General features: G+C 42.5%; 1 protein-coding gene across 1 annotated transcript in view; it reads left to right on the forward strand.

Moving 5' to 3' along the window:
* POLE (DNA polymerase epsilon, catalytic subunit) overlaps positions 1-23,852 on the forward strand; it is a 58,628-nt gene that overhangs the window by 8,163 nt on the left and 26,613 nt on the right. Inside the window, exons 7-29 of the mRNA XM_060250191.1 lie at positions 146-287; positions 1,167-1,247; positions 1,693-1,800; positions 2,833-2,943; positions 3,127-3,212; positions 3,763-3,882; positions 5,066-5,198; positions 8,523-8,636; positions 9,441-9,653; positions 10,157-10,264; positions 10,649-10,777; positions 11,983-12,085; positions 12,202-12,348; positions 12,580-12,725; positions 13,877-14,025; positions 15,913-16,005; positions 16,532-16,676; positions 18,015-18,172; positions 18,417-18,612; positions 20,987-21,201; positions 21,389-21,491; positions 21,607-21,687; positions 22,782-22,904. Coding sequence (XP_060106174.1) covers positions 146-287; positions 1,167-1,247; positions 1,693-1,800; positions 2,833-2,943; positions 3,127-3,212; positions 3,763-3,882; positions 5,066-5,198; positions 8,523-8,636; positions 9,441-9,653; positions 10,157-10,264; positions 10,649-10,777; positions 11,983-12,085; positions 12,202-12,348; positions 12,580-12,725; positions 13,877-14,025; positions 15,913-16,005; positions 16,532-16,676; positions 18,015-18,172; positions 18,417-18,612; positions 20,987-21,201; positions 21,389-21,491; positions 21,607-21,687; positions 22,782-22,904 — 3,004 coding nt within the window. The remainder of the gene's footprint in view (positions 1-145; positions 288-1,166; positions 1,248-1,692; positions 1,801-2,832; positions 2,944-3,126; positions 3,213-3,762; positions 3,883-5,065; positions 5,199-8,522; positions 8,637-9,440; positions 9,654-10,156; positions 10,265-10,648; positions 10,778-11,982; positions 12,086-12,201; positions 12,349-12,579; positions 12,726-13,876; positions 14,026-15,912; positions 16,006-16,531; positions 16,677-18,014; positions 18,173-18,416; positions 18,613-20,986; positions 21,202-21,388; positions 21,492-21,606; positions 21,688-22,781; positions 22,905-23,852) is intronic.

Genomic DNA, 23,852 nt, shown 5'->3' on the forward strand with positions numbered 1-23,852 from the left:
GGTTCAATGCATCCAAAATTACTGGAATGGTATGACAAGAAGCCACAAAAAAGTGGCTTTGACAGTGCTGCAAAAATTTGTAAATTCCCCTCAAAGGCATGATTGTAAATGCATTTTAATCTGAGCTAGCCACTTCTTTGTGCAGTGCTCTGACGGGGGGCAACCTGGCCAGTGAAGAGGAGGGGCCCTCTAAGAAGACTGCAGACCAGATGGACAATATTCTTGACATGAGGGAGTATGATGTCCCCTACCATATCCGTCTGTCCATTGATCTAAAGATCCATGTGGTGAGTGAAAATTGGGGAAGATCTGCTTCTCATCCTTGATTACTAGTGACAAGATGTTGTTGAGAAGTAGTTACTAAACATAATATTCTGTTTATAAATCTCCCTTGTAAAAAAGTGGGCAGTTACCTGCCCTTCAGGTGCTAGGAACTGAACATGAGACCTTGTATATGCAAAACATGTACACTGTTTCTTAGCTATGGGCTTTTCCATAATACTTGTGCCTCTACCATGATCATGTGAGGAAATGTGCTGCTTGGAAGCTGCATACTATGGCAGCAAAGCAATGCTTCTGACATTCATTCCCCTAGGGAATCCTCACTCCCAGATTTTCTTTTCCCAAGAGTGAGAGACAAAAGCCACTTTCTCTATCCACAAGGATTCCTGCCTTTGGGTTATAGTTTATCCTACTCAACCCTTTTATCCTTTTTCTTTGTAGAGTTTAATCTGACTTAGATTCCTTCCTTTTTGCTTCCTTTGCATCTTTTATCCCATACTTGTCATGTTCGTTATGTATTTTTTGAATTATTTTACAATTTTAAGGGTATTTTTTGTTGTTCAGTTTTTTACAAAATTAACACTCGCTGCCTTCAGGACACTGATTGGGTGGAATGCTGGCATAAACATGTTTTAAATAAATTAATGTGCCAGTCAAGATTCACTTAGCATATCATTACTGCATTGAGAGGAGCATTAGCAAAACCCATTTCTTTGAGCATAGATCCAGAGGTGTTAGCCATGTTAGTCTGTTGCTGCAAAATAGTAAAAAATCCAGTAGCACCTTTGAGACTAACAAATTTTATTGTAGCATAAGCTTTCGAGAAACACAGCTCTCTTTGTCAGATTCTTTGAAACTTCCTTTGTTCTCTTCTCCTTTGACAGGCTCACTGGTACAATGTCCGCTATCGGGGCAGCAGCTTTCCTCCTGAAATCACCCGCCGAGATGACCTGGTAGAGCGGCCAGTGAGTATTTGTTTTCATTTAATTTTCTATCCCTTTTAATTCTTCTTATTTGCTCAACATTAAACATTAAAATAATACATCCAAAATTAAATTACAGAGTGCCGGGAAAGCATAACGTAGTAGATAAGAGCAGACAAATAAATATGGACACAAATAGCTAATGGCAGCAACCGGTAAATCAATAAAACAATGGAAGCCACATTCTACCCATAAAAGCCTTGGTGAACAGAACAATCTAATCTGGTGCCTGAATGCTAGAAGCGGTGGCACCTCACAAATGCGTCAAAATTGTCTGTAAATGGGGCAGTACTACTGAAAGGCCTTTTTTTTTTGCAGTTGCCACCCATCTTATCTCTGAAGGTGCCCAGACAAGGGCCCCTGAAGCCACTTGTAGAGGGAGCTGTTTCTGTACTGATAATGATGTGAACATTTTGATTCTGGCCAGGATCCTGTTGTTCTAGCTTTTGACATTGAGACCACTAAACTCCCTTTAAAGTTTCCTGATGCGGAAACAGACCAGATAATGATGATCTCCTACATGATTGACGGCCAGGTATGTGTACTTGTTTACTGGTCTAACACTACATATTTACAGGTATGTCTATTTGATTTTACTGCACTCCTCTAATTCCCTTGCTATATGGAGGATGGTAGTGGGATATTTCCCTACCAAATCCTTTATTTATTTACTAACATCAGAGCTAATAGTGAAGCAGCTAGCCCCTTTCTGGGCCACCAACAAGGAAAGTAGGAGGTCTCTGTGTGTTCAAGGGATTGTTTTTTACAAATTCACTCAACCAAATAAATTTGTTATATGTATTTCAAGGGGAAAGAGTTCATTAAATGTTAAAAGGTTATTTCAGTGAAAACATGTTTCATATTTCTTCCCGTGTCAGCTGTGCAAGAAATAAAGAGTACTCCTTCAGACTGGTGCCTTGTGCCTCAGCTAATACTTGTAACTGAACCCAACATTTCTTGCTACAGCTCAAGGCATTGCACTTAGACTGCACAATCAATATGATGGTTTACAATGTAGAACAATTGAAACAGTGTTAAACACGCAGTAGTATGGAAGGGAAAAGGGGTGGAGAGGGAAGAGGAAAATAAGCAGATTCAAATGCCTTTCAGTCCATCCATTTGTTGGAGGATAGAAATGTAAAATTACTTGATCCAGGATCATTGCACTGACTTATGTCTCTGTTTGCTCATTCTTTTGTAATGCCAAGAGTACATGTCAATAGGAGGGAGTGTGTGTTTATCTGCAGATAGAGTGATACAGAGAGAGAGAGATCTGAAGTTTCTACTGCTGCATATAATATACCTGTTTCTTAAAATACTGTCATGTTTGAATTTAATTTGCTAGAGTTCAGTTGGCTTGTCTCATGGGACATTCATTCAGGTTCTTACTTGCAGCTGTTATTGAGTAGTACCTAAGCCCAAGGAATTGGGCTTTTCAAGTCCCTGCAGCCCCACTGGAAGGGATCACAAACTGCAATTCATTTTTGAGTTGTTTGGGTCACAAATTGCTTCCAAAAATGTCTTTCACCAGAAGACCAATCCAATTCCCCTTTGTTTTTTCTCCCAGGGTTTCCTGATAACAAACAGGGAGATAGTTTCAGAGGACATTGAAGATTTTGAATTTACTCCCAAACCAGAATATGAGGGTCCTTTCTGTGTCTTTAATGAACCAGATGAGGTAAGTAGGTTTCTTGTGTCTTGGGATGCTTTGGTTACCTGCAGGGCTATGCTGGTAAAGCAACATCTGACACTGCTTCCCTGACAGCAGTGTTTCCAAATATGAGAGAAGTAGAATAAGCACATTGTTCTCTTATAACAGTGATCTCTAAATGTGTGCGGCTGCTCTTCTTTCTAAAATCAGGCCCATCTTATCCAACGATGGTTTGAGCATGTGCAGGAGACCAAGCCCACAATCATGGTGACTTACAACGGAGACTTCTTTGACTGGTGAGAACTGGCTGGAGTTAATTTTTGAGCCTTATAAGCATTCAACCTTTGGAAAGCTTAAGTTACCTTTGTTTTGCTGTAACCAGTGGATTTCAAACAGACTTCTGAGGAACTCTGGAATGTAATGGGGGATTCCTCTGTGAAAAGGTTAATAATGATCAGTACATCTCCTAGAAGAATCACTTGCCAACCCTGCTGCAGCAGGCTGTTGGGTGTGTTCAAAATCATACTGGATGCTTTCACATGGCAACTGTTTGCAATTGGATTTTGCCATTCTTTCATAGTAATATACATCTCATAATGGTACGGGATTTGGCCATTATATAGTGATCCTGTATACATCAGAAGGCTTAAGTGTGATGAGCATGTTTGAGGCAGTTTCCTGAACAGAAACAAAAACTTTGTTCTATAAGTCAGACAGTGTTGACGCTTCATTATTGGGTTTACCATTAGGATTCCTGTAATAATGCAAAATAGCAATATCAACAATAACTCCCTGGTTAGTCCAATAGTTATTTTGGAGACAGCCTGAATTCTCCATCATCCCCAGGCCCTTTGTGGAGACCAGAGCGGCAGTTCATGGAATGAACATGAAGCAAGAGATCGGGTTCCAAAAGGACAGCCAAGGGGAATACAAAGCTTCTCAGTGCATCCACATGGATTGTCTCAGGTAATGAGTGGTCTCTCCTTTTATCTTGTTGCATCCTCTCCATTGGGGGCTTACAGCATAGTCCTAAACAGAGTTATTTCTTTTTAAACTCATTTAAGGCAATGAGTTTAGAAAAGCGTAAATCTGTTTAGGATTGCACTGTTAGTCTGCTGAACAGTCTTTCTTCAGGGAAAACATTAGTTTCTGTGCCTCATTAACAACAACAACCTTTATTGGCATAACAGCATAGACGTACACAATCAGCAAGGGAGAAAACATGTATTACCCCAACATTTGAAACATTCCTCTCCTCTTAGAAGCACAGCACAGATATTTAGCCACAGTCTCAATAATCTCAGGTTTATGTGGACAATAGGAAGAGAGTCTTATCACCGTCAGATCGTCCCTTGTGATTTTGAAGAAGAGGATCTAAGTAAATGGCACTAATATCACAGTAAAATGTATAGTGCAGGAGAACATGTTCAGTACTTTCTATATTCCTTGATCCACAATCACAAAACCTGTTGGAATATGGAATCTTCTTAAACCTCCCATACCGCACAACAGAAGGAAGGACATTAAAGCAAGCTAACATGAAGACTCTATGAAGGTTAGGGAAAGTCAAGCAAGAAAGATATTTTACCAAGGTTCCACTAGAGGAGATCCCCCACCTCAAAAGGGAACGTCAGCCAGAATGGGCCTCAATAGCTTGACCTTTGGACTGAATTTTATTTTGCAGTGGGCCGGTTAGCATCTGAGTATTCTCCTAGGTTAACATGTTTCAAATAGTTTTCCAGAGGATCCCGGGATTCCTTGGAAGCTTATAATGGGGTCCATAGTCAGAAGAGTGACAGTAGTAGAGGAGTATCCTGGAAGATTGTTGGCCTAGCAAAAACCATTGTTTCCTCACAACACAAATATATCCCGGGTGTATTCAACAATTTTAATTGTTAAGATTCATTGGGCCTGAGCAGGACTCCTGTTGGACTACAGAATATTTTGCAATGGTCAACAAAGGTTCAGGGCTGTCTGGGGAAATAGGGTCCCTGAAAGCAGAAAGACTGGACAGTACTTCCCAGCCTCTCACTTAGTTTTCTACTCCAAATTATACTTCATTTGACTTTGTTCCATACCTCCTTGGTTGGTATTTCTCGTATACTAACCATTCTGCCACTTTTTTTTGTTTTTGTGCTTCCGTCTATAGGTGGGTTAAGAGAGACAGTTACCTCCCAGTAGGAAGCCACAACTTAAAAGCAGCTGCTAAAGCAAAGCTGGGTTATGACCCCGTAGAGCTGGATCCTGAAGAGATGTGCCGGATGGCTACTGAAGAACCTCAGGTGCTTCCATCCCTCTCATTGACAAGGAGCGGGACATAACCAACTCTGCCAGTTCATCAGGGGGCGGGGGAGAGGTTGAAATCACTTCTCAGATCCTCTATTGATCCTGAACAGAATGTAGCCTTTACATAGCAAAGCAGAGTAAATGAAAATAGTGGAACCGCATAGCTGTCATTGCTTCCCTGTGCACTCTTGCAGAATCTTGATAGATTTTGTTTTGTTTTTAATTTAAGTTAGCAAATTGTTTCAGCAGCTTCTGCTGAAGACTAAATAATATTTAACATTTAAGTAGGACTTTCTGTTTTCAGAGTTCCATACATACATTATCTTATTGTAATTATTTTGATAAACTATGCTGTAATATAAGCCAGTATACTTATTCCTATGTTACAGAATTGTCAGGGGGTGTCTGAGCAAGAATAACTTGCTAAAAGCCACCTGGTGAGTCATGGCAGAGGTGAGATTGGAACTAGGACCTTGCCAAATACAAGTTGATGGGGTGTGAACTGGCAGAGACTGACCAAGAGAGAGATCTTGGGGTCGTGGTAGATAACTCACTGAAAATGTCAAGACAGTGTGCGTTTGCAATAAAAAAGGCCAACGCCATGCTGGGAATTATTAGGAAGGGAACTGAAAACAAATCAGCCAGTATCATAATGCCCCTGTATAAATCGATGGTACAGTCTCATTTGGAGTACTGTGTGCAGTTCTGGTCGCCGCACCTCAAAAAGGATATTATAGCATTGGAGAAAGTCCAGAAAAGGGCAACTAGAATGATTAAAGGGCTGGAGCACTTTCCCTATGAAGAAAGGTTGACACTCTTGGGACTTTAGCTTGGAGAAACGTCGACTGCGGGGTGACATGATAGAGGTTTACAAGATAATGCATGGGATGGAGAAAGTAGAGAAAGAAGTACTTTTCTCCCTTTCTCACAATAGAAGAACTCGTGGGCATTCGATGAAATTGCTGAGCAGACAGGTTAAAACGGATAAAAGGAAGTACTACTTCACCCAAAGGGTGATTAACATGTGGAATTCACTGCCACAGGAGGTGGTGGTGGCCACAAGCATAGCCACCTTCAAGAGGGGTTTAGATAAAAATATGGAGCAGAGGTCCATCAGTGGCTATTAGCCACTGTGTGTGTGTGTGTGTGTGTATAAAAATTTTGCCACTGTGTGACACAGAGTGTTGGACTGGATGGGCCATTGGCCTGATCTAACATGGCTTCTCTTATGTTCAAATCACACAGTCCATTCTGTTAGCTACTACATGATACAAACTGGCCTAGAAATCCGTTTCAGGTGGCCAGGGGGTGTTTGCTGTTGCTGCCACATATGCACTGCTTTCCAGGCCTTTGCAGAGATGCTTTATTTATTCCAATTGTTGAATATAGGTTTCTGACCTTATAATAGATCCCCTGTATGGAGGAAGTGTTTCTTCTTTATGCGGATCGCTTTCTCTGCTCTTTTGTTCAGGAGGAAGGTTCTCTGTTCCACAGGCTGGCTTTTCCATTAGGTCAACTGAGGTAGTTAGGCAGTAGATTTTCAGAGATTGACTAACTTCTATCGTACCAAGGATCCAGAGAGTCTTTGCTTCTTCACACTCCTACACCTCTTTTAGAATAGAACAAGTAGGGACCTCTGAAATTTGTGAGAAGGGGGAATTTCACCTAATACCTCCTCTCACCTGTCCAACTCCCCACTGATCTAGCCACCCAGCCTTCCCCTAGCTCACTCGGAGAGTGTGAGCAATGGCAGCTGCCAGCTCCTCTTCCCCTACCCACCTACATCACTGCTGACTTGGTGGGGGAGGGGAAGCAGGATGGCTTCCAGTTCTCTTCCTCTGTCTGGAGAAGCATTGGTAGTATGGCTGGCTTCTGCAGTAAGTGGGGAGGTGCATAGTAGCTCACAGGCTCCTCTCCTCCATGGTGGGGCAGCAGTAGCAAAGTTGTCAGCAGTGGAGAGGGCACTGCAGTAGGTCTCAGGTCTCCTCCCCTTCCTGGTCGCCTACATATCAGCTGAGAAAAGCAGCAGTTGCAGAGTTGGTGCTGATGTCCAGATGTGCCATTGACTTGGCTGGCTTCTCCTCTCCCTCTGTTTGCTCTGTGTACATTGTCTGCACTTGCACAGACAGCATTCCTTTGTGGGGGGGATTTTACCTCCTCCCTCCATTTTTGATAAGTATATTTTTCTGCAATAGAATCCTTTGTGTCTCTGCATGGTCCCAATCCATGGCTTTAAGTGTCCACAAATGAGGCTGTTTGGAGGATTAGATATACTGATGGGAAGCCCACTCATTTTCCAGGGCTTCCAGAGATTTTACAAGCGTTCATTTATTGTGTTGGTTGCCTTAAGCAACTGAAAGATTGGGCTAACTTTTGCTAGAAGTAGGAATCTCTTGAGAACTTAGGAAGGTCCATAAAATACATGTGGCTTGCCACACTGTTTTTTACACTATTTGTTTTGTTTTACATGGAGGGCCTTAAAGGGGGTGTGGCAGCAGGGAGGATTAGCTGCTTAGAGTTAGACCAAAATGGGCAGAGTGTCTGTAGGCAGCAAAAAGTGTAGAGCCAGCACTGGGTGATCAACTTCTGCTTACAAGTATTGGAAAGGAGAATGACAGAATATGGATCTGGCTGTGGCATGCTGAGATCTACACTCTTGCCTTTCCCTTACCTGTTATGTTGTCGCATTCTCTTTAGGTCAGTAAACTAGAGGCCAGTTTGGTGTAGTGGTTAAGTGTGCAGACTCTAATCTGGGAGAACTGGGTTTGATTCCACACTCCTTCACATGCAACCACTGGATTGACCTTGGGTCAGTTCCAGTTCTTGAAAAAGCTCTCTCAACCCACCTACCTCACAGGGCATGTGTTGTGGGGTTAGGAAGGGAAGGAGATTGTAAGCTACTCTGAGACTCCCAAGTGAAGGGCAGGGTATAAATCCAATCTCTTCTTCAGAGCATACCAAGGCACAGGACAGTTATGAATATATGTAGTATACACCAAACTGGTGCACTGGGTCTTATTTTGAGACATGTGCTCAGAAGGTTGGCTGTCACTGGGTTGAGCTTATGTTTTTAACTGTTAAATCAGCATGTAGCGGGGGGGGGGGGATTTCTTACCACTAAAAGCCTCCACTGACGGATATATAGCAGCATACAGCCAAGGATCCTCCATTTATTGTCCATGCTGCAGGTTAAAAGAATGTCTTGACATGTTGTTTGTGCAGAACCAATATGCAGTCTTTGGGGCAGAAAAATTAAAAGTGCTCCAAGTTCTTCTCACCACCATATATTCAGGGCAGATTTTGTGTAATTTCTTCTCCAGACTCTGGCCACCTACTCAGTGTCTGATGCTGTTGCTACCTATTACATGTACATGAAGTATGTTCACCCTTTCATCTTTGCCTTGTGCACCATCATCCCAATGGAGCCTGATGAGGTGAGTGTGTTGGAGCTTCAGTCTTGTTCTGGTAAGACCAATAAACTGTCACACTGAGGATACAGTAAAGGAGCCCAGACAGATTAATGGGAACCTTTGCTGAAATCTAATCACCTAAAAGTGCCTTTATATGAAATCTTCTCTATATGCCTGCTTTTTTTCCTGATGCCTTACTGCCCAGAATTTACAGTATTTCAACCATGTCCATTTCTGTACAGGAAGGACTTCTCTTCATGAAATAACGTCTTTAAAAATTGCATGTAGGTCTGCATAATTACCCATACAAGCATGTGCAAGATTATCATGTATGCTGACCTAGCTGATTTACATGGTTTCTAATTTGATGAGTCATTTGGCCACAGTCAAGATGGATGATACCAGTTAAGCCTCTTTGTTGCACAGCTGGTGAATTTTTATTTTAAAATTTATTTAACATATCACTACTATACCACCCTGACTTATACAAGATGTTCATGTTTTTAAAGGAGGACAACATCTTGTAAGAGGAGTGACACTGTAATTAAAATGAAGAGGATGATAGAATTTGGGGATGACCACCTGTCTTTTTGCTCTGTAAAGATGGGTACTGTTCAAGGCTCAGAGCTCATAGATGTTTTGTCTAGCATAGCTTGGGTTATTCGTCTTCTGTGGAATCCTCTGAACAGAGAGTGACTTCCTCAAAATGATTCCAGAAACTTCCAGAAGTCCTGCGTCCTTGAAGGGGCTGGGAACAGCTTCTCATCTTAGTGAATGCCTGAAGGAAGAGATTTCTGGTAAATTTCGTGTTTCCTTCTCCTCCACCAGGTGCTGCGAAAGGGCTCTGGGACACTGTGTGAAGCACTGCTCATGGTCCAAGCCTATCATGCCAACATCATCTTCCCCAACAAGCGAGAGCAGGAGTTCAACAAGCTCACTAATGATGGGCATGTGCTGGACTCAGAGACGTATGTCGGGGGCCATGTGGAAGCACTGGAATCCGGGGTCTTCCGCAGTGACATTCCCTGCCGCTTTAGGATGGTATGTGCTTTGGATCAGCATGTTGTGGAGATCTTTGGGGTCAGGTGCAGTGGGAGAGGGGGGCAGGAAAGTTCTATTCTGCCATTGGATTCTTGAGTTTGGATCCAACCTAATTACTGTAATTTAACTCTGGTGCTGAATGGGGAGTAGAACCCTGCATGTTGTCCTGACCACGGGTACAGGGATTCAGGGCTAAGGAAAAACCAGTACTGGTCTGAGTCTCCACTTTCTGGGGGAAGTGGGCCTGCATCTTTTTCACCAGAAAGCACCTACATTGCTGCTACTTTCCAAACTACATTCATTCTCTTGTCTGTTGGACTAGACTGCTTATGATCAACCTATGTAGTAGTCAGGATGCACTGGAAGAATTAATACCTCTTCAGGGCAGTGAATTACTTTGTCCTTGCCCATGTTGTGCAGTATTCTAGCACAGGACTATCACTGCACTGACAATTATTGACACAGACATAATGCTTAACTCTACATGCCCTTATTTTTTCTAGAATCCTGCTGCCTTTGACTTCCTGCTACAGCGTGTAGAAAAGACAATGCGCCATGCCATTGAGGAAGAGGAAAGTGTACCGCTAGATCAAGTTACCAACTTTCAGGAGGTAACTTTGACTTTTTTAATATATGGATAAACTAGTATTACCTGGACCTGGGTCAGAGAAGGAGACATCAGTGGTTGGGTTCTTGGCCTTTACATTGTCTCCCTTGACATTGTACAGTGTGCCTTTCCTTCCAGTTGCTGGTAACTTTAATCTCTGTTCTGTTTCCTCACCATTTTATTGGGATATGGTTCAGTGGTATGTAAAGAGTTCCCATTTTTGAACAGTTTGGAGAGTTACACATGGCCCACATTTAAGTCTATCCAGTTCAATATAAGTCTTGTTACTATGTTCAGAGGGCAACATAAACTGCTGATGCAGGACTTGGTGAGATATCCTTGTCTGTGCTGAACTGCTTTGCATTTAAACTATTTATTCTTGTCTCAGGTTTGTGATGAAATCAAAGTCAAGCTGAACTCCTTGAAGGACGTTCCCAACAGGATTGAGTGTCCTCTAATCTATCATCTGGACGTGGGGGCCATGTATCCCAACATCATCTTGACCAACAGACTGCAGGTGGGCACAGTGGGTTGTCAGAGGAATGAGGTGGTGTTCTTGTGGTTTGCATCTTATTCTAACAGGCACTCTGCCATAAGAACATAAATGTTTTGGACAACGCATTTGCTGTTGGCAACTTCTGAGTCACAGGAAAAAAGCCCACATTGTAGGAAGTGGAGCTCTGATTTGTGGTTCAAGATCCTGGAGTGCATTCAGGACAGGATTCTTTGTTCTATTGTCTCATTCAAAAGAACGAGGCTGTTACCTGCAGCTTGTGCTACAGAATCACAGAAGTGAAGCCCTTTCACCTAGTCTCTCAGGGAACATTTCAGACCTCTCCTTGTTAGCAATATGTACTGCACTGTTAGTGGCCTCCCAGCTCACATTGCAATTGGGCCTTTTGCTTGTTATTCCCCCTTCCTATTTCATGCAACAGCTGCTGCCACCAGGAAAACTGAGGAAGGGAAATAAATTTACATTGCAGTGTGCTTCCTCTTTCTAGTGAGAGGCTACTGAGAGTGAATGATGGCAGCTCTTTTCTGTTGGAAGTGAATGTTAGAAGTAAGGGCAGACTGCTCATTTAACTTACAGAGAAAGTTCCTGGTAGGCTGGTGCTGTGGAGGGCTGCTGCCAGTCAGGAGAATGGAAAGCCAAGCTCCAGTAGCTTCCCTAGCACAGCAGGAGCCACTCAGTTCAGTTGACTGGCATGCTGCAGGATGAATGGTTGTGGGGTCAGATACCCATTGTTGGCAAGCTCTGAGTCAAGTGACCCCTGAAGAACCGGCTCTTAAGTGCTGCAGGGGTCACTCTAGCCACTGCTGCCTCTAGTGGGTGTCAGAGCTGGAGGATCTACAGATATAGGCAGACTTTGGTGCAGACAGCTCCTCATTAAGAGAGTAACATGAACATAAGAGAAGCCATGTTGGATCAGGCCAATGTCCCATCCAGTCCAACGCTCCGTGTCATTAATGAACAAGTTAAAGAGTGTGGGACTCAGTACCTAGCCCTGCAGCACCCCACTGCTTACCGTCTTCCACTGCGAAGATTGCCCATTTATTTACTATGAATTGGTAAATTAGTAAATTCAGGAATTACTAAAAGACCTCTTACTTGTCCATCTTCTGGTGTCGGGCCTGGTGTAAATATCCTTGTTTACCTGGCCTTAGAACTTTTGTGGCCTCCTCTGTCACACCCAATTTAATCTGTCTCTGCTTTCTTTTCAGCCATCAGCAATGGTGGATGAGGCCACCTGTGCTGCCTGTGACTTCAACAAGCCAGGTGCCAATTGTCAGCGAAGGATGACCTGGCAGTGGAGAGGAGAATTCAGTGAGTGTCGATCTCTGCTGTCCACTTGGCTAAGTAAAGCTCCTTTGCTGTATCTGAATTCTCCAGCTCTGCAGATTTATTCACAGTTGTCTTTCTCTATCCTACCAACATCTCAGTGCCAGCAAGCCGCAGCGAGTACCACCGGATCCAGCAACAGCTGGAGTCTGAAAAGTTCCCTTCTCTCTTCCCTGGTGGACCACCCCAGGCATTCCATGGGATGTCTAGAGAGGAGCAAGCCAAATATGAGAAGAAACGTTTAACAGGTGAGAACAAAATGTAAATGCTGTATTCTGGGATATGTATGTGGGATTGGCTTGGCTGATGGTGCTGGAGCTTTTTTTCTCAACCTGTCACATTGACAGCTGTGACCCGACATGCACTATGTTCTCTTATGTGGAGTCTCCCATACCTCAGTGATGACAAGTGTTTTCCCCTGCTGCAATTTGGGAGTTGTCTGTTTTGGAATGAGCTCTTTGTACCCAACTCTTGAACAGATTACTGTCGTAAAGCCTACAAGAAAATCCATGTGACCAGAGTGGAGGAGCGAGTCACCACCATCTGCCAGCGAGAAAACTCCTTCTATGTAGACACTGTGCGGGCTTTCAGGGATCGTCGTTATGAGTTCAAGGGACTACACAAGGTATGCTCCTTGTTTTCAAAAGTGTTCACAGATCTTGTAAAGGCCTTTGTGTCCTGGCACCTATCAGAGCATCCCCCTGTCTTTGTAAAGATTGGTGGAATGGGCCATGCTGAGAGTCTCAGCAATTAGAGTCTGCTGTGCAACAAACTGCTCATGAGCAATTCCACTGAAACTTCAGAGGAAGTACTTCACTGCATTAAGGGTCACACACAAGCAGACAGTGAGCTTTTTGGAAGTGATGCAAGATCTAAAGAAGGATGGGGTTTGAGCTGAAGTTGTTAATAGAATGGCAGGTTGCTATTTTTCACTGGCTGCCATTCACTGGATCGTGTTAATTTTAGGATGCTGTTTCAAAGCCTTTAAAATTACCTGCTTCCATTCCAAATGCTGGGGATAACCCACAATTTTTTTTAAATAACCCTAAAAATGCACCAGCCATAAAGAAAAGTCATCAGTAAGATGTGAAACTGAGCAGTTTGTGTTAGCACAGTTGTCATACCTCTGGTGTGGTGGATGATACAGCAGAGCTAGTTAGACATTTAGTGAACCAAGTCAGGCAGTTAGTTAAGAGCTATGTGAGATGTTCAGCTCACAAACTGTGCAATGAATTACTTTTTGGTGGGATGAAAAGGGCTAGAAAAAATGGTTTAATTTTATCTAAGGAGTTATCTTCAATATGGTGTCCAACCACTGACTAATTGATAGGGTAGATTTAAGGGCCTCTGTCTTTCCCATGACATAGTGCATTGCCAGTGTCTCTGTAGTGGTCAGTGAGGCAGTGATACTCTGTTCTGCATTTCCTTGTGTTTAAACTATCCCTACCCTTATAGGTGAACTTCAACTTTTACAGTGCATTCCTAGGCAGAATTGCGCCTTTCTAAGTCCATTGGCAGTGGTCATAGTAATGTCTGGCTGTACTTAGGATAGTAGTGTCACTGTAATATTTTTCTCATTGAAGAAAGAATGCTTATACTTCTAGGTTTCAGAAGAACAACTATCACAGCATGGTGTTGGCTGAGTTCTGAACCCTGGGCAGAGGCTATACCAGCTTTGTGCTCAGCCATATTGTAAACCATTAAATTGAGGGTAGCTGGAGAAAGCCTGTGGCTTGAATAGGTTATATGTCCTTTACTTATATCTGTTTGTCCCAGGTGTGGAAGAAGAAACTGGCTGCAGCCATGGAGATGGGTGATGCTTCTGAAGTGAAGCGCTGCAAGAATATGGAGATTTTGTATGACTCCTTGCAACTGGCACACAAGTGCATTCTCAACTCCTTTTATGGCTACGTCATGCGCAAAGGGTGAGTGGGAGTAGAAATACATGAATGCTCTCCTCTCAAAGAACAGCAATAGCCATAGGTCTTTCTCATAATTTTTTGCTGGCTTCTTGAGAGAGAAAGACTTATTTCCTAGCTCTCTGTCTAATCACCTCCTAGTTCTCCTGTCCCATAGTACCTCCTTCTTTGGCATTTCCCCTAACTTTGCAGCTGCCAATACAGCATAGCAGCAACGGAGCTTCCACATGGTACATTTTTCCAGGATTGTTTACATTGGCAGTTGAATATTTTAATGTCAAACTATGTGCCAGGTTCTCTAAACTGACAGCTTTCATTTTTAAAAAAGTCTGCTTTTAGTGCCTTTTGTTGCAGAGATGTCTTTCTCTATATATCTATGTAACAAAAGAAGTGAGAAACTGACTTTTAAAAAAATGAAAGCTGGCAATCCAAAGAACCTAGTACACAGATAGCTATAATATAACAATATTCAATTGCTGATTTTTTAATCTCAAAATCCCCCTTTTAGAAGAAGATGATGAAATGGCCACTGCAGGGACATAACCAGAGAAAATGGCTGCTGTGTAGGTGGGGCCAGGAAAATCTGAATTTTCCCACCCACACAGCAGCCATCCAGACTTTTCTCCAGTCTTTCTCAAAATCTTGAAGCAAAGTCAGTTTGGGAAAGATTAGAGAAAAGTTGGGGAAATCCTCAAAGGCATACAAATGCACCTCAAAGTAATAGGGAATAGATCCACATCCTAACAGCATCAAACCCAGGACAGATAGCCCATGTGGGAAAAATCTTAGTTAGAATTCTGCTATTAATACTGAATGCATGTTGTGCATTTTAAACATTCAAAGCTGATGAAGGAGGTCACTATTATCCCTGCTAACAAAATGCCTATAATCATGGATGCAAGGTACATGACAGACAGACTGTGTACTCTGTGCATAAAATACATAGCTGCACTGCTGTCCAGATATAGATGATCAAGACCTCCAGAGTTATATGGCACACCTTGCCATCACCTGCAGTATACCTGTGTTCTGTTTCCCAGTCTTGTTAAAGAATGGTGGAATATTGGGAACTAGCTTATGGATGGATAAATAAATAGCAGAGGAAGACTGATAGAACAGAGACTTCCTTAAGGTGAGATTTGAATTGTAGACTTCTTCATAGTTGCATTTTCACCGCCATCATGCTACGCCTTTTGGTTAGAATCATACTTGAAGTAGTTTACAATAACTATTCATAAACAAATTACTCCTTACCCTTTTCTCATCAGTCTCCCTTCTAAGAATAAAATGACCATGAATGCCCTTGTGTAAAGTTTTGGTACAGACGCATCTGGAATACTGTGTGTGTACAGTTCTGGTTGTCATATCTCAAAAACAATATTGCAGAACTGGAAAAAGTACAGAAGAAGGCAACCAGGGGCTGGAGCACCATTCCTGTGAAGAAAAACTGAAGAGTCTGAGAATTATGCATGGGGTGGAGAAAGTGGATAGAGGGAAGGTTTTTCCCCTCTCCAATAATACTAAAACTCCGGGACATCCAGTGAAGTTGATTTGCAATAGGTATAGGACAAACAAAAGAAAGCACTTCTTTACTCAGTGAGAGGTTGTGATAGCCACCTGTGTAGGTGGTTTTAAAAGGACAGATTCATAGTGGATTGGTCAGTCAATGGCTACTGGCTATGGTGAGTAAAGGGAACTGACATATTCAGAAGCAATAAGCCTCTGAAAACCAGTGCTAGGAGGTAACATCAATGAGACCTTGGCCTCTCTGTCCTGTTTGTAGACCCTTCAAGGCAACTGGTAAACCATTGTGTGAAATGGGATGCTGGACTAGATGGACTACATATCTGATGCAGCTGGCCTTTTTTTATGTTCTCTTTACTCCTCTCACAGGGCTCGGTGGTACTCTATGGAAATGGCTGGAATTGTCTGCTTCACTGGCGCAAACATCATCACGCAAGCCAGGGAATTGATTGAGCAAATTGGGTAAGTACTTGAATTGCATTCAGGAGTTAGCTGGGATCAGCTCTCTTTTAGAGCAAGTTAATACTGTTTGTTTTTACATTCCCCTATTTTACTTTTAAAATAGCTAGGCCACCTTTCCAGAAAAACAAAAATCATAAAAACAACAAATAGCTATCAAAGAATCTAATGGTGAGCTAATTGCTCCAAAGGTGTGATGATATGTTTTCCAATGTGAGAATTTCTTTTCAGCAGCTGATTCTTGTACATTTGTTTTTTCTCCTGTTGTACAGTGCTGTTCATGTGCTGTGTTCCATCTACAATAAGAAGGCTTTGTTTTGAAGGTCTGCTGCTTTCTGTTTCATACAAAAGAAAGAAGCAAGCTTCTTGTGTTGATCAGACTTGCAGAAGATCCAGTACTTGTCTCTGGAGGGTGCTGCCTCTCCATCTCTTAGGCACTTTTGGCAGCATTAAGCTCTTTCAGCCGTAAATTCTTGTAATATGTCCTCTGATCACCATCTGTAAATGTTCTCCTGTTTATCCTTTCAAGGAGACCACTGGAGCTGGACACTGATGGGATCTGGTGTGTCCTTCCAAACAGCTTCCCAGAAAATTTTGTTATCCACTCCACCAATGCCAAGAAGCCCAAAGTGACAATCTCATATCCAGGTGCAATGTTGAACATTATGGTGAAGGTGAGGAAGGTTAATGCCTTAGTGGGGGATCGGAAAGCCCCAGCAGACCTGTTAGGCCAGTTCAGCTGACCTTAAAGCAAATTCTTTGCTATTTTACAAGCCTTCAGAAAATGGTCATGGGAGAAGTGAAGTTTACTTATCTGACCCTGGTCTTTAGACCTTGACAAGGAGTTCACCTCTGAAGCTACTTTTTGTCACTCTTGTAACAAATAAAAACGGTCTTAGTGCTGCTGCTGCAAGGAACTTTTAGGGAAATGCAAGTTTAGTTCTCTTTAAGACGGGGTAGAGCTGCCAAACAGCACTATAAGCTGTGGCTCCAAGCAGTGGTGTATCTTGTGTTAACAGCCCCACATTTTCCCTGGCTACCTACTCCCAATTACCTTATATTTAGGGTAAACTTTGAGAATCTTGCATTTTGTGGCAATTCAAATCTAATTTCTTTTTTGTTCCTTAATGCATGTTGCCCAAGCTATTCTTTTATGTAGGCACAGAAGAACAAACATAACTCCAAATACATTTACAAGTCACACTTTTTAATAAATCTTTGTGTCCTGGTTCTCTCTTCTGTCCCTCTGCATAAAGGGCATTGTTTTTTCATTCAACCATTGTGGGACCCCGTTCCCTTCTCCTTGTATAAAATTACTCCAAGCTTAATATCTTTAGTGGTTTCCTTTTGCCTTTATTTTAGGACAACCTGGTTGTATTTCTGGCAACTCTATTACTCTATGAATGGCCATTCCACACCTAGGCATACTGGAAAAAATTGATCTGGAGATGCTGGTAGATGTACAGGAGGCAGTTTTAGGTTACCATATGAGTCTAGCAGAGTCCTGATTAAGTGTTTATCTTCTGTGGTTGTCATTTTTACACAGCTACCCATGAAATTAGTTATTTCACCACACTGTGGAGAACAACCTTTAAGTGGTTAAGATAAGTAGATTAGTTTGGAAGAGATCACTGGCACATTATGTTCTATACATGGAACAGTCCAAACTCAATCCCTGAAATTTCCAACTGAAAGGATTCCTGATAGCAGGACTGGAAATTGCCTGGGAGCTTGGAGAGCCACAGAGCAGTTCACACTGGAGTAGATGGTATGGCTTCCCTGAATTTCCTGTTTACCCTACCAAATTTACCACCATCTCCAGGCAGACAGGGTAGAGCTGCCAAGCAGGGCTATAAGCTGTGGCTCCAAGCAGTGGTGTATCTTGTCACCCTCTGTAAGGGAGATGTTTAGTTTCACTCCATGTCCTTGGATCTCCAGTCTTCCATTGACAATTTATTTAAGATGCTGTACTGGAGCAGCAATAGAATAAATCTGTTGCCCTGTGCTTACAGGAAGGGTTTACAAATGATCAATATCAGGAGTTGGTGGACCCATCCTCACTGACATACGTTACTCGCTCAGAGAACAGCATTTTCTTTGAAGTGGATGGGCCGTATCTGGCAATGATTCTGCCTGCCTCGAAGGAAGAGGGCAAGAAACTGAAGAAAAGGTAAAAAGCCAGAAAACGCTCAGTGACAGTAGAGCAGTTCCATCACTGGCACAGAGCAGGAATTGGAAAATGGTAAGACTGTTGAACCATCACTGCTAAATAGTAAATAAGTGGAGACTTGCAAAAGGTCTCTTTTCTATTCCTAAAAAAGTTGGAATCTAATGTAGTCCCTAACTTAAGTACATTGAGGTGGTGGGGATAGTTTCTGTTCTTTGAAAGCTGATATGTATAATCCGGCTCCCAGATATGCTGTGTTTAATGAAGATGGCTCCCTTGCGGAGCTGAAAGGGTTCGAGGTGAAGCGACGTGGGGAGTTGCAGCTGGTTAAGATCTTCCAGTCATCTGTGTTTGAGGCTTTCTTGAAGGGTACCACCTTGGAGGAGGTCTACGCATCAGTTGCCAAAGTGGCTGACTATTGGCTTGATGTCCTTTACAGCAAGGTGAGTTATGCCATAGGAGAATCACAGGTTTGACTGCATTAAAGAAATCAGATCTCCACAGAATATGTGTATGGGAGTGGAGGTAATCGAACTAAAAGGCTTGTGGCATATCTGGTCAGTAAAATCAGCAAGGCTTTCCCCTCCTTGTTTAGCTCATCTTATCCCGTGCCCTGATCTCACTACAGTATGCAATTCTTCATCATTGATATATATCTTTGGTAGCCACTTGCAGTAAGATAAAAATGAACATCATATGATACTGAGTGATTGAACTACACATTGAGGGAGCAGGACTGGACACAGAGCTACCATTTTCAGTGGCTTCCCCATATAATTTTTAAGAAGCAGATGTAGCCGGAAGTAGGGTGGATTGGAATAGTAATAGACATATGGAGTCTTGTCCATGGACCTTGGCCATTTGAGTTTCTGTCCAATTAGAGTTAGGCTTCTGCTTGTCAGATGCTTCCCCAGCTTTGCATAAGCATATTAAAATCTACAGATCTGCTGAATGCACATTATATGGCCTATTTTCCATAGCCAGATCTCACGTAAGAACATAAGAGAAGCCATGTTGGACCAGTCCAATGGCCTATCCAGTCCAACGCTCTGTGTCATGCAGTGCCAAAACCACCAGCAGGCCAGAACTCCAGAAGCCCTCTCACTGTTGCCTGTCCAAGCACTAAGAATACAGAGCATCACTGTCCCAGACATAGTGTTCTATCTATACCTGGTGGCTAATAGCCACTGCTGGATCTCTGCTCCATATGTTTATCCAATCCCCTCTTGAAACTGTCTATGCTTGTAGCCACCACAACTTCTTTCAGCAGTGAATTCCACTTGTTAATTACTCTGGTGAAAAGTACATCCTTTTACCTGTTGTAAGCTTTACTGCTCATTCATTTCATTGAATGCCCATGAGTTCGTGTATTGTGAGAAAGGGAGAAAAATACTTAGATAAATAAACACGTCTTTATTTTCTCTATCACATGTATAATTATGTACACCTCTTATCATGTCATCCCTCAGTCATCATTTCTGCAAGCTAAGAGCCCTAACCTCTTTAGTTTTTCTTCATAGGGGAGGTGTTCCATCCCCTTAAGCAATTTACAGTGCAATCCTAAAGTCACTTTCTTGGGAGTAAGCCCTATTGAATAGACCTTAGTAGAATTCAGAGTAGACCTCTTTAGGATTGCTCTCTTAGTTGCTCTTTTCTGCATCTTTTCCAATGCTGTAATATCTTGTTTGAAGTGCAGTGACCAGAACTGTACACAATATTCCAAATGAGGCTGCACCATAGATTTTTTTTTAATATGTATATTTTTTTATTATTAATTGCTGCACCATAGATTTATACAGGGGCATTACAATACTGGCTGATGTGTTTTCAGTCCCCTTCTAAATAATCTCCAGGATAGCATTTACCATTTTTATTACAGTTACACACTGAGTTAACATTTTCATTGAGTTATCTACCACAGCTCCAAGATTTGGACCCCATCAACATATTTTTATAGTTAGGATTTTTGCATCAATATGCATTACTCTGCACTTGTCCATGTTGAATCTCTTTTGCCACAGTGATGCACACTCTCCCAGCCTCAAGAGATCTCTCTGGAATACCCCCAGTCCTCACTGGTTCTCACAGCACTGAACAACTTAGCATCATGTACAATTTTAGGCACTTCACTGCTTACTCCCAACTCCAAATCAATATTGACCAAGTTTAAAAGCACCAGACCTAGAACCAAGCCTTGCAGTACCCCACGATTTGCCACCTTCCACTGTGAAAACTGCCCATTTATACTCACTCTGTTTCCTATTAATCAGTTTTTAATCCACAAGAAGACTTGTCCTCTTATTCCATGACTGCTTAGTTTACTTCGTTGCCTTTGATGAGGAGCTTTATCAAAAGTTTTCTGGAAGCTTAGGTAAGCAACATCTACTTGGTCATCCCTGTCCACACAGCCACCCTCTCAAAGATCTCTAAAAGGTTAGTGACACAAGATCTTCCCTTATGGAATCCATGCTTATTCTTCTTTAATAGCTTTGGTTCATATTTTGTTGAAAACAGATTCCACCTACTTACCCAGTATTGTTATTAGACTGACCAGCCTATAATTTCCCAGATCTCTTCTGGAACCTTTTCTGAAGATGAGGGTTACATTGGCTATCTTCTAGTCTTAAGGAATAGAGACAGATTTTAGTTCTGTTATTTTGATTCCCCCCTCCCCCTTTTGGGTTACTCTCAGAATTTGACTGAAACATCTCTTGTTACCAAGTAAGGGGCTAACTTGCTGTCAGCGGGCAGCATCTTCAGGTCTCAGAGCTGAAACTGGCAACTGCTGACAACTATTTACCACAATTATTTTCACAGGCTGCCAACATGCCTGACTCAGAGCTGTTTGAACTGATCTCTGAAAACCGATCCATGTCACGCAAACTGGAGGATTATGGCGAGCAAAAATCCACCTCTATCAGCACAGCTAAGCGCCTGGCCGAGTTCCTGGGGGATCAGATGGTGAAGGATGCAGGCCTGAGCTGTCGATTTATTATCTCTAAGAAACCAGAAGGCTCCCCAGTCACTGAGAGGTATATCAAGGAGCTGAAAGAGGCAATGGTTTTGTTTTTGTAGTTGGGGGGGGGGGTGTGTGAAACACAGACCAAAATAAGGAGCTAAGTCCAACCTCCCTGATGACTGACAGGATGAAAAAGCCTGAAGGGGCTCTCTGCTTGTCTTCAAGACCACTTTTAGTAATGCACTCTTTGTTTTGCCCAGGGCCATCCCACTGGCCATTTTCCAGGCAGAGCTCTCAGTACGAAGGCACTATCTTCGGAAATGGCTGAAGAGCCCTTCTTTGCAGGATTTTGACATCCGAACGGTATGTTTTCAGGGCTGCCCATTGTTGCTGGCATAATGTTGTTGTTTTTTTCCTGCACAAGTCTTTTTCTTCATTCTCCTTGTGCTTAACCATAGTTCTCTGTATCTGATTGCAGATCCTAGACTGGGACTATTACATTGAGAGACTGGGCAGCACTATCCAGAAAATTATCACCATCCCAGCAGCGCTGCAGCAGGTGAGTGAGGAAAGGGGGGGAATGATTAGTGGGAGCCTGGGCTTTCATATGATGTTATGATGAGCTGTCCTATTAAGCTCCATTGCCCTGTTCCAGTAGTTTATTGTAAACATGAAGACTCTAATGCATAGACTGAGTTGTCCCACTTGTTTCAGAATGGTGGGGGTGCCATACCTATAGCTGGCCTCTGTACTGTAATGGATGATGCAGACCAAATCACAAGAGTTCCATGTGTTTATGGGAACTCTGGATTTATGCATATTTATACAGTATCCTTTGTTCATGCTGCCTTAATAAGGCCAGGATTGTTTATAGTCTGCAGCTATTCACTGTGCACCATAAATCTAGATTTCTGCAGAATTTGTCATCCAAGTTTCTAACAGCTTTGTGGGGGGCCACATTCAAAGAAACATAGGTAGTGGTTTCCTTCCGTGAAGGAATCCTTTCTGTACCTAATTAACTCCATGTGCCTCTGTTTCTGCCAAAACCCAAATGAGCTTGTAGTATTTGCATCATGGAGAAACAAAATCTATACAAAGAAAAATCATGCTCATTAAATTATATTAAGCAAACTCTGTACTTTTTTTCCATATTATGGATCTTGTTTTGTACTCTCAAAATATCTAGTTGAAAAACTTAGACATCTTATGCTGTTTTGCTTGTGTGGGCAGAGCTTAAAAATGTTACATAACATTGGCTACTTATTGCAAGAAGAACCAAGATACAGGTTCCAGCCTTTTAAAAGCTGAACTATTTGCTGCATCTATCTGATTTTGTTAATGAAAACAGAAGTCTTCCAGATACTGCACCAGTTTCCACGTGTGGAAGCCTAATATATTCCCATCCATGTCTACGTCTTCATAAATAGTTCTGTACATAGAATTTGGGTAAAGAATCTAAGATTAGTAAGTATGACTTAATTAGCACATGATTACCTTGGGAACACTGGAGGACTACAAAGTGGTTGTATGCATTCTTAGTGGTGTTGACTTCCTTCTGCTGATGAATAAGTGGTAGGGTCCTGGCAGGGTTAGAAAAAAGCCAAGGATAACTGCCAGAGCCTGACAGAAAAGTAATCTGCAGTTTCTTGGCAGGTGAAGAACCCAGTTCCTCGAGTACGCCATCCTGACTGGCTGCACAAGAAACTCTTGGAGAAAAATGATGTCTACAAACAGAAGAAAATCAGTGAGCTATTCACAAGTGAGGGCAAGAGACAGGTAAGCAGAAGAAGGCTGAAATCTCTGAAAAGCAAACTGTGTTGCATGCATATAAATGTAACAACTGTGCTGGTTTTTATTCTTTAATTGGGAAGCAGCCTCAACGATATGAAGTTTTGAGTGAGAAGACTGGTGAGGGCCTCTCTCTAGCATGTTTTTTTTTTCTGACATCCAAGGAGCCGATTGGTGTGTATGTTTCTCTCCTCTTCCATTTTATCCTCAAAACAACTCTGTAGGTCAGGCTAAGAGAGAGAGACTAGCCCAAGGTTGCCTGGCAAGTGTCATGGCTGAGTGGGGTTTTGTACCTGGGCTCCCTGGTCCTTGTCCAATACCATAACAATTACATCTGCTAGCTCTCCCAACCCATTCTGTTTCCATGATGAAGGCTATGCTGAACTGGATTATTCCTTCTATTTTATTTTGGAAGCTAGACTATGCAAATGATCTCCTGCTTGATCAGTTCCAGCAAGAGGAGGCCCATCCCTATAATTTCTTCACTCTCACATTATCTGGCTTTGTCTTCTTTAACAGCAATAGGACTTTCATGGAACGTTCCACTATATGTTGGCTCTGACCCTGATAAGGAGTGCTCCTGCCCTCATACCCACCATGTGCCAACAGTGAGAAAGTCAGATTTAGCCATTGGAAGGGAATGGCGTTTCTGGGCTTACTCTGGCAAGGAGAGCCCCAGCATCCTAGTTGGCAGATTCCTTATTCTCAGTTGGTAATAGGGCCAGTTCTTCTGAAGAATTTTCCCAGAAGCCCAACCCTGCCCAGCAGAGCTGCTGGGCTGCCATTTGGGAGCACTGCTAATCAGCCACATCATCAAAGAGCAAAGAGCTGGAACCAAGCATGGGATGTGGAGAAAGGTCTTCCCCATAATTCAGGTCAACTCTCCTTGCCTCTTGTAGTGGATAATGAATACTTCCACCCTGAGTTTGTCAGCTG

The sequence above is a fragment of the Heteronotia binoei genome, chromosome 11 (genome assembly GCF_032191835.1).
Source record: "Heteronotia binoei isolate CCM8104 ecotype False Entrance Well chromosome 11, APGP_CSIRO_Hbin_v1, whole genome shotgun sequence".
Taxonomy (NCBI): domain Eukaryota; kingdom Metazoa; phylum Chordata; class Lepidosauria; order Squamata; family Gekkonidae; genus Heteronotia; species Heteronotia binoei.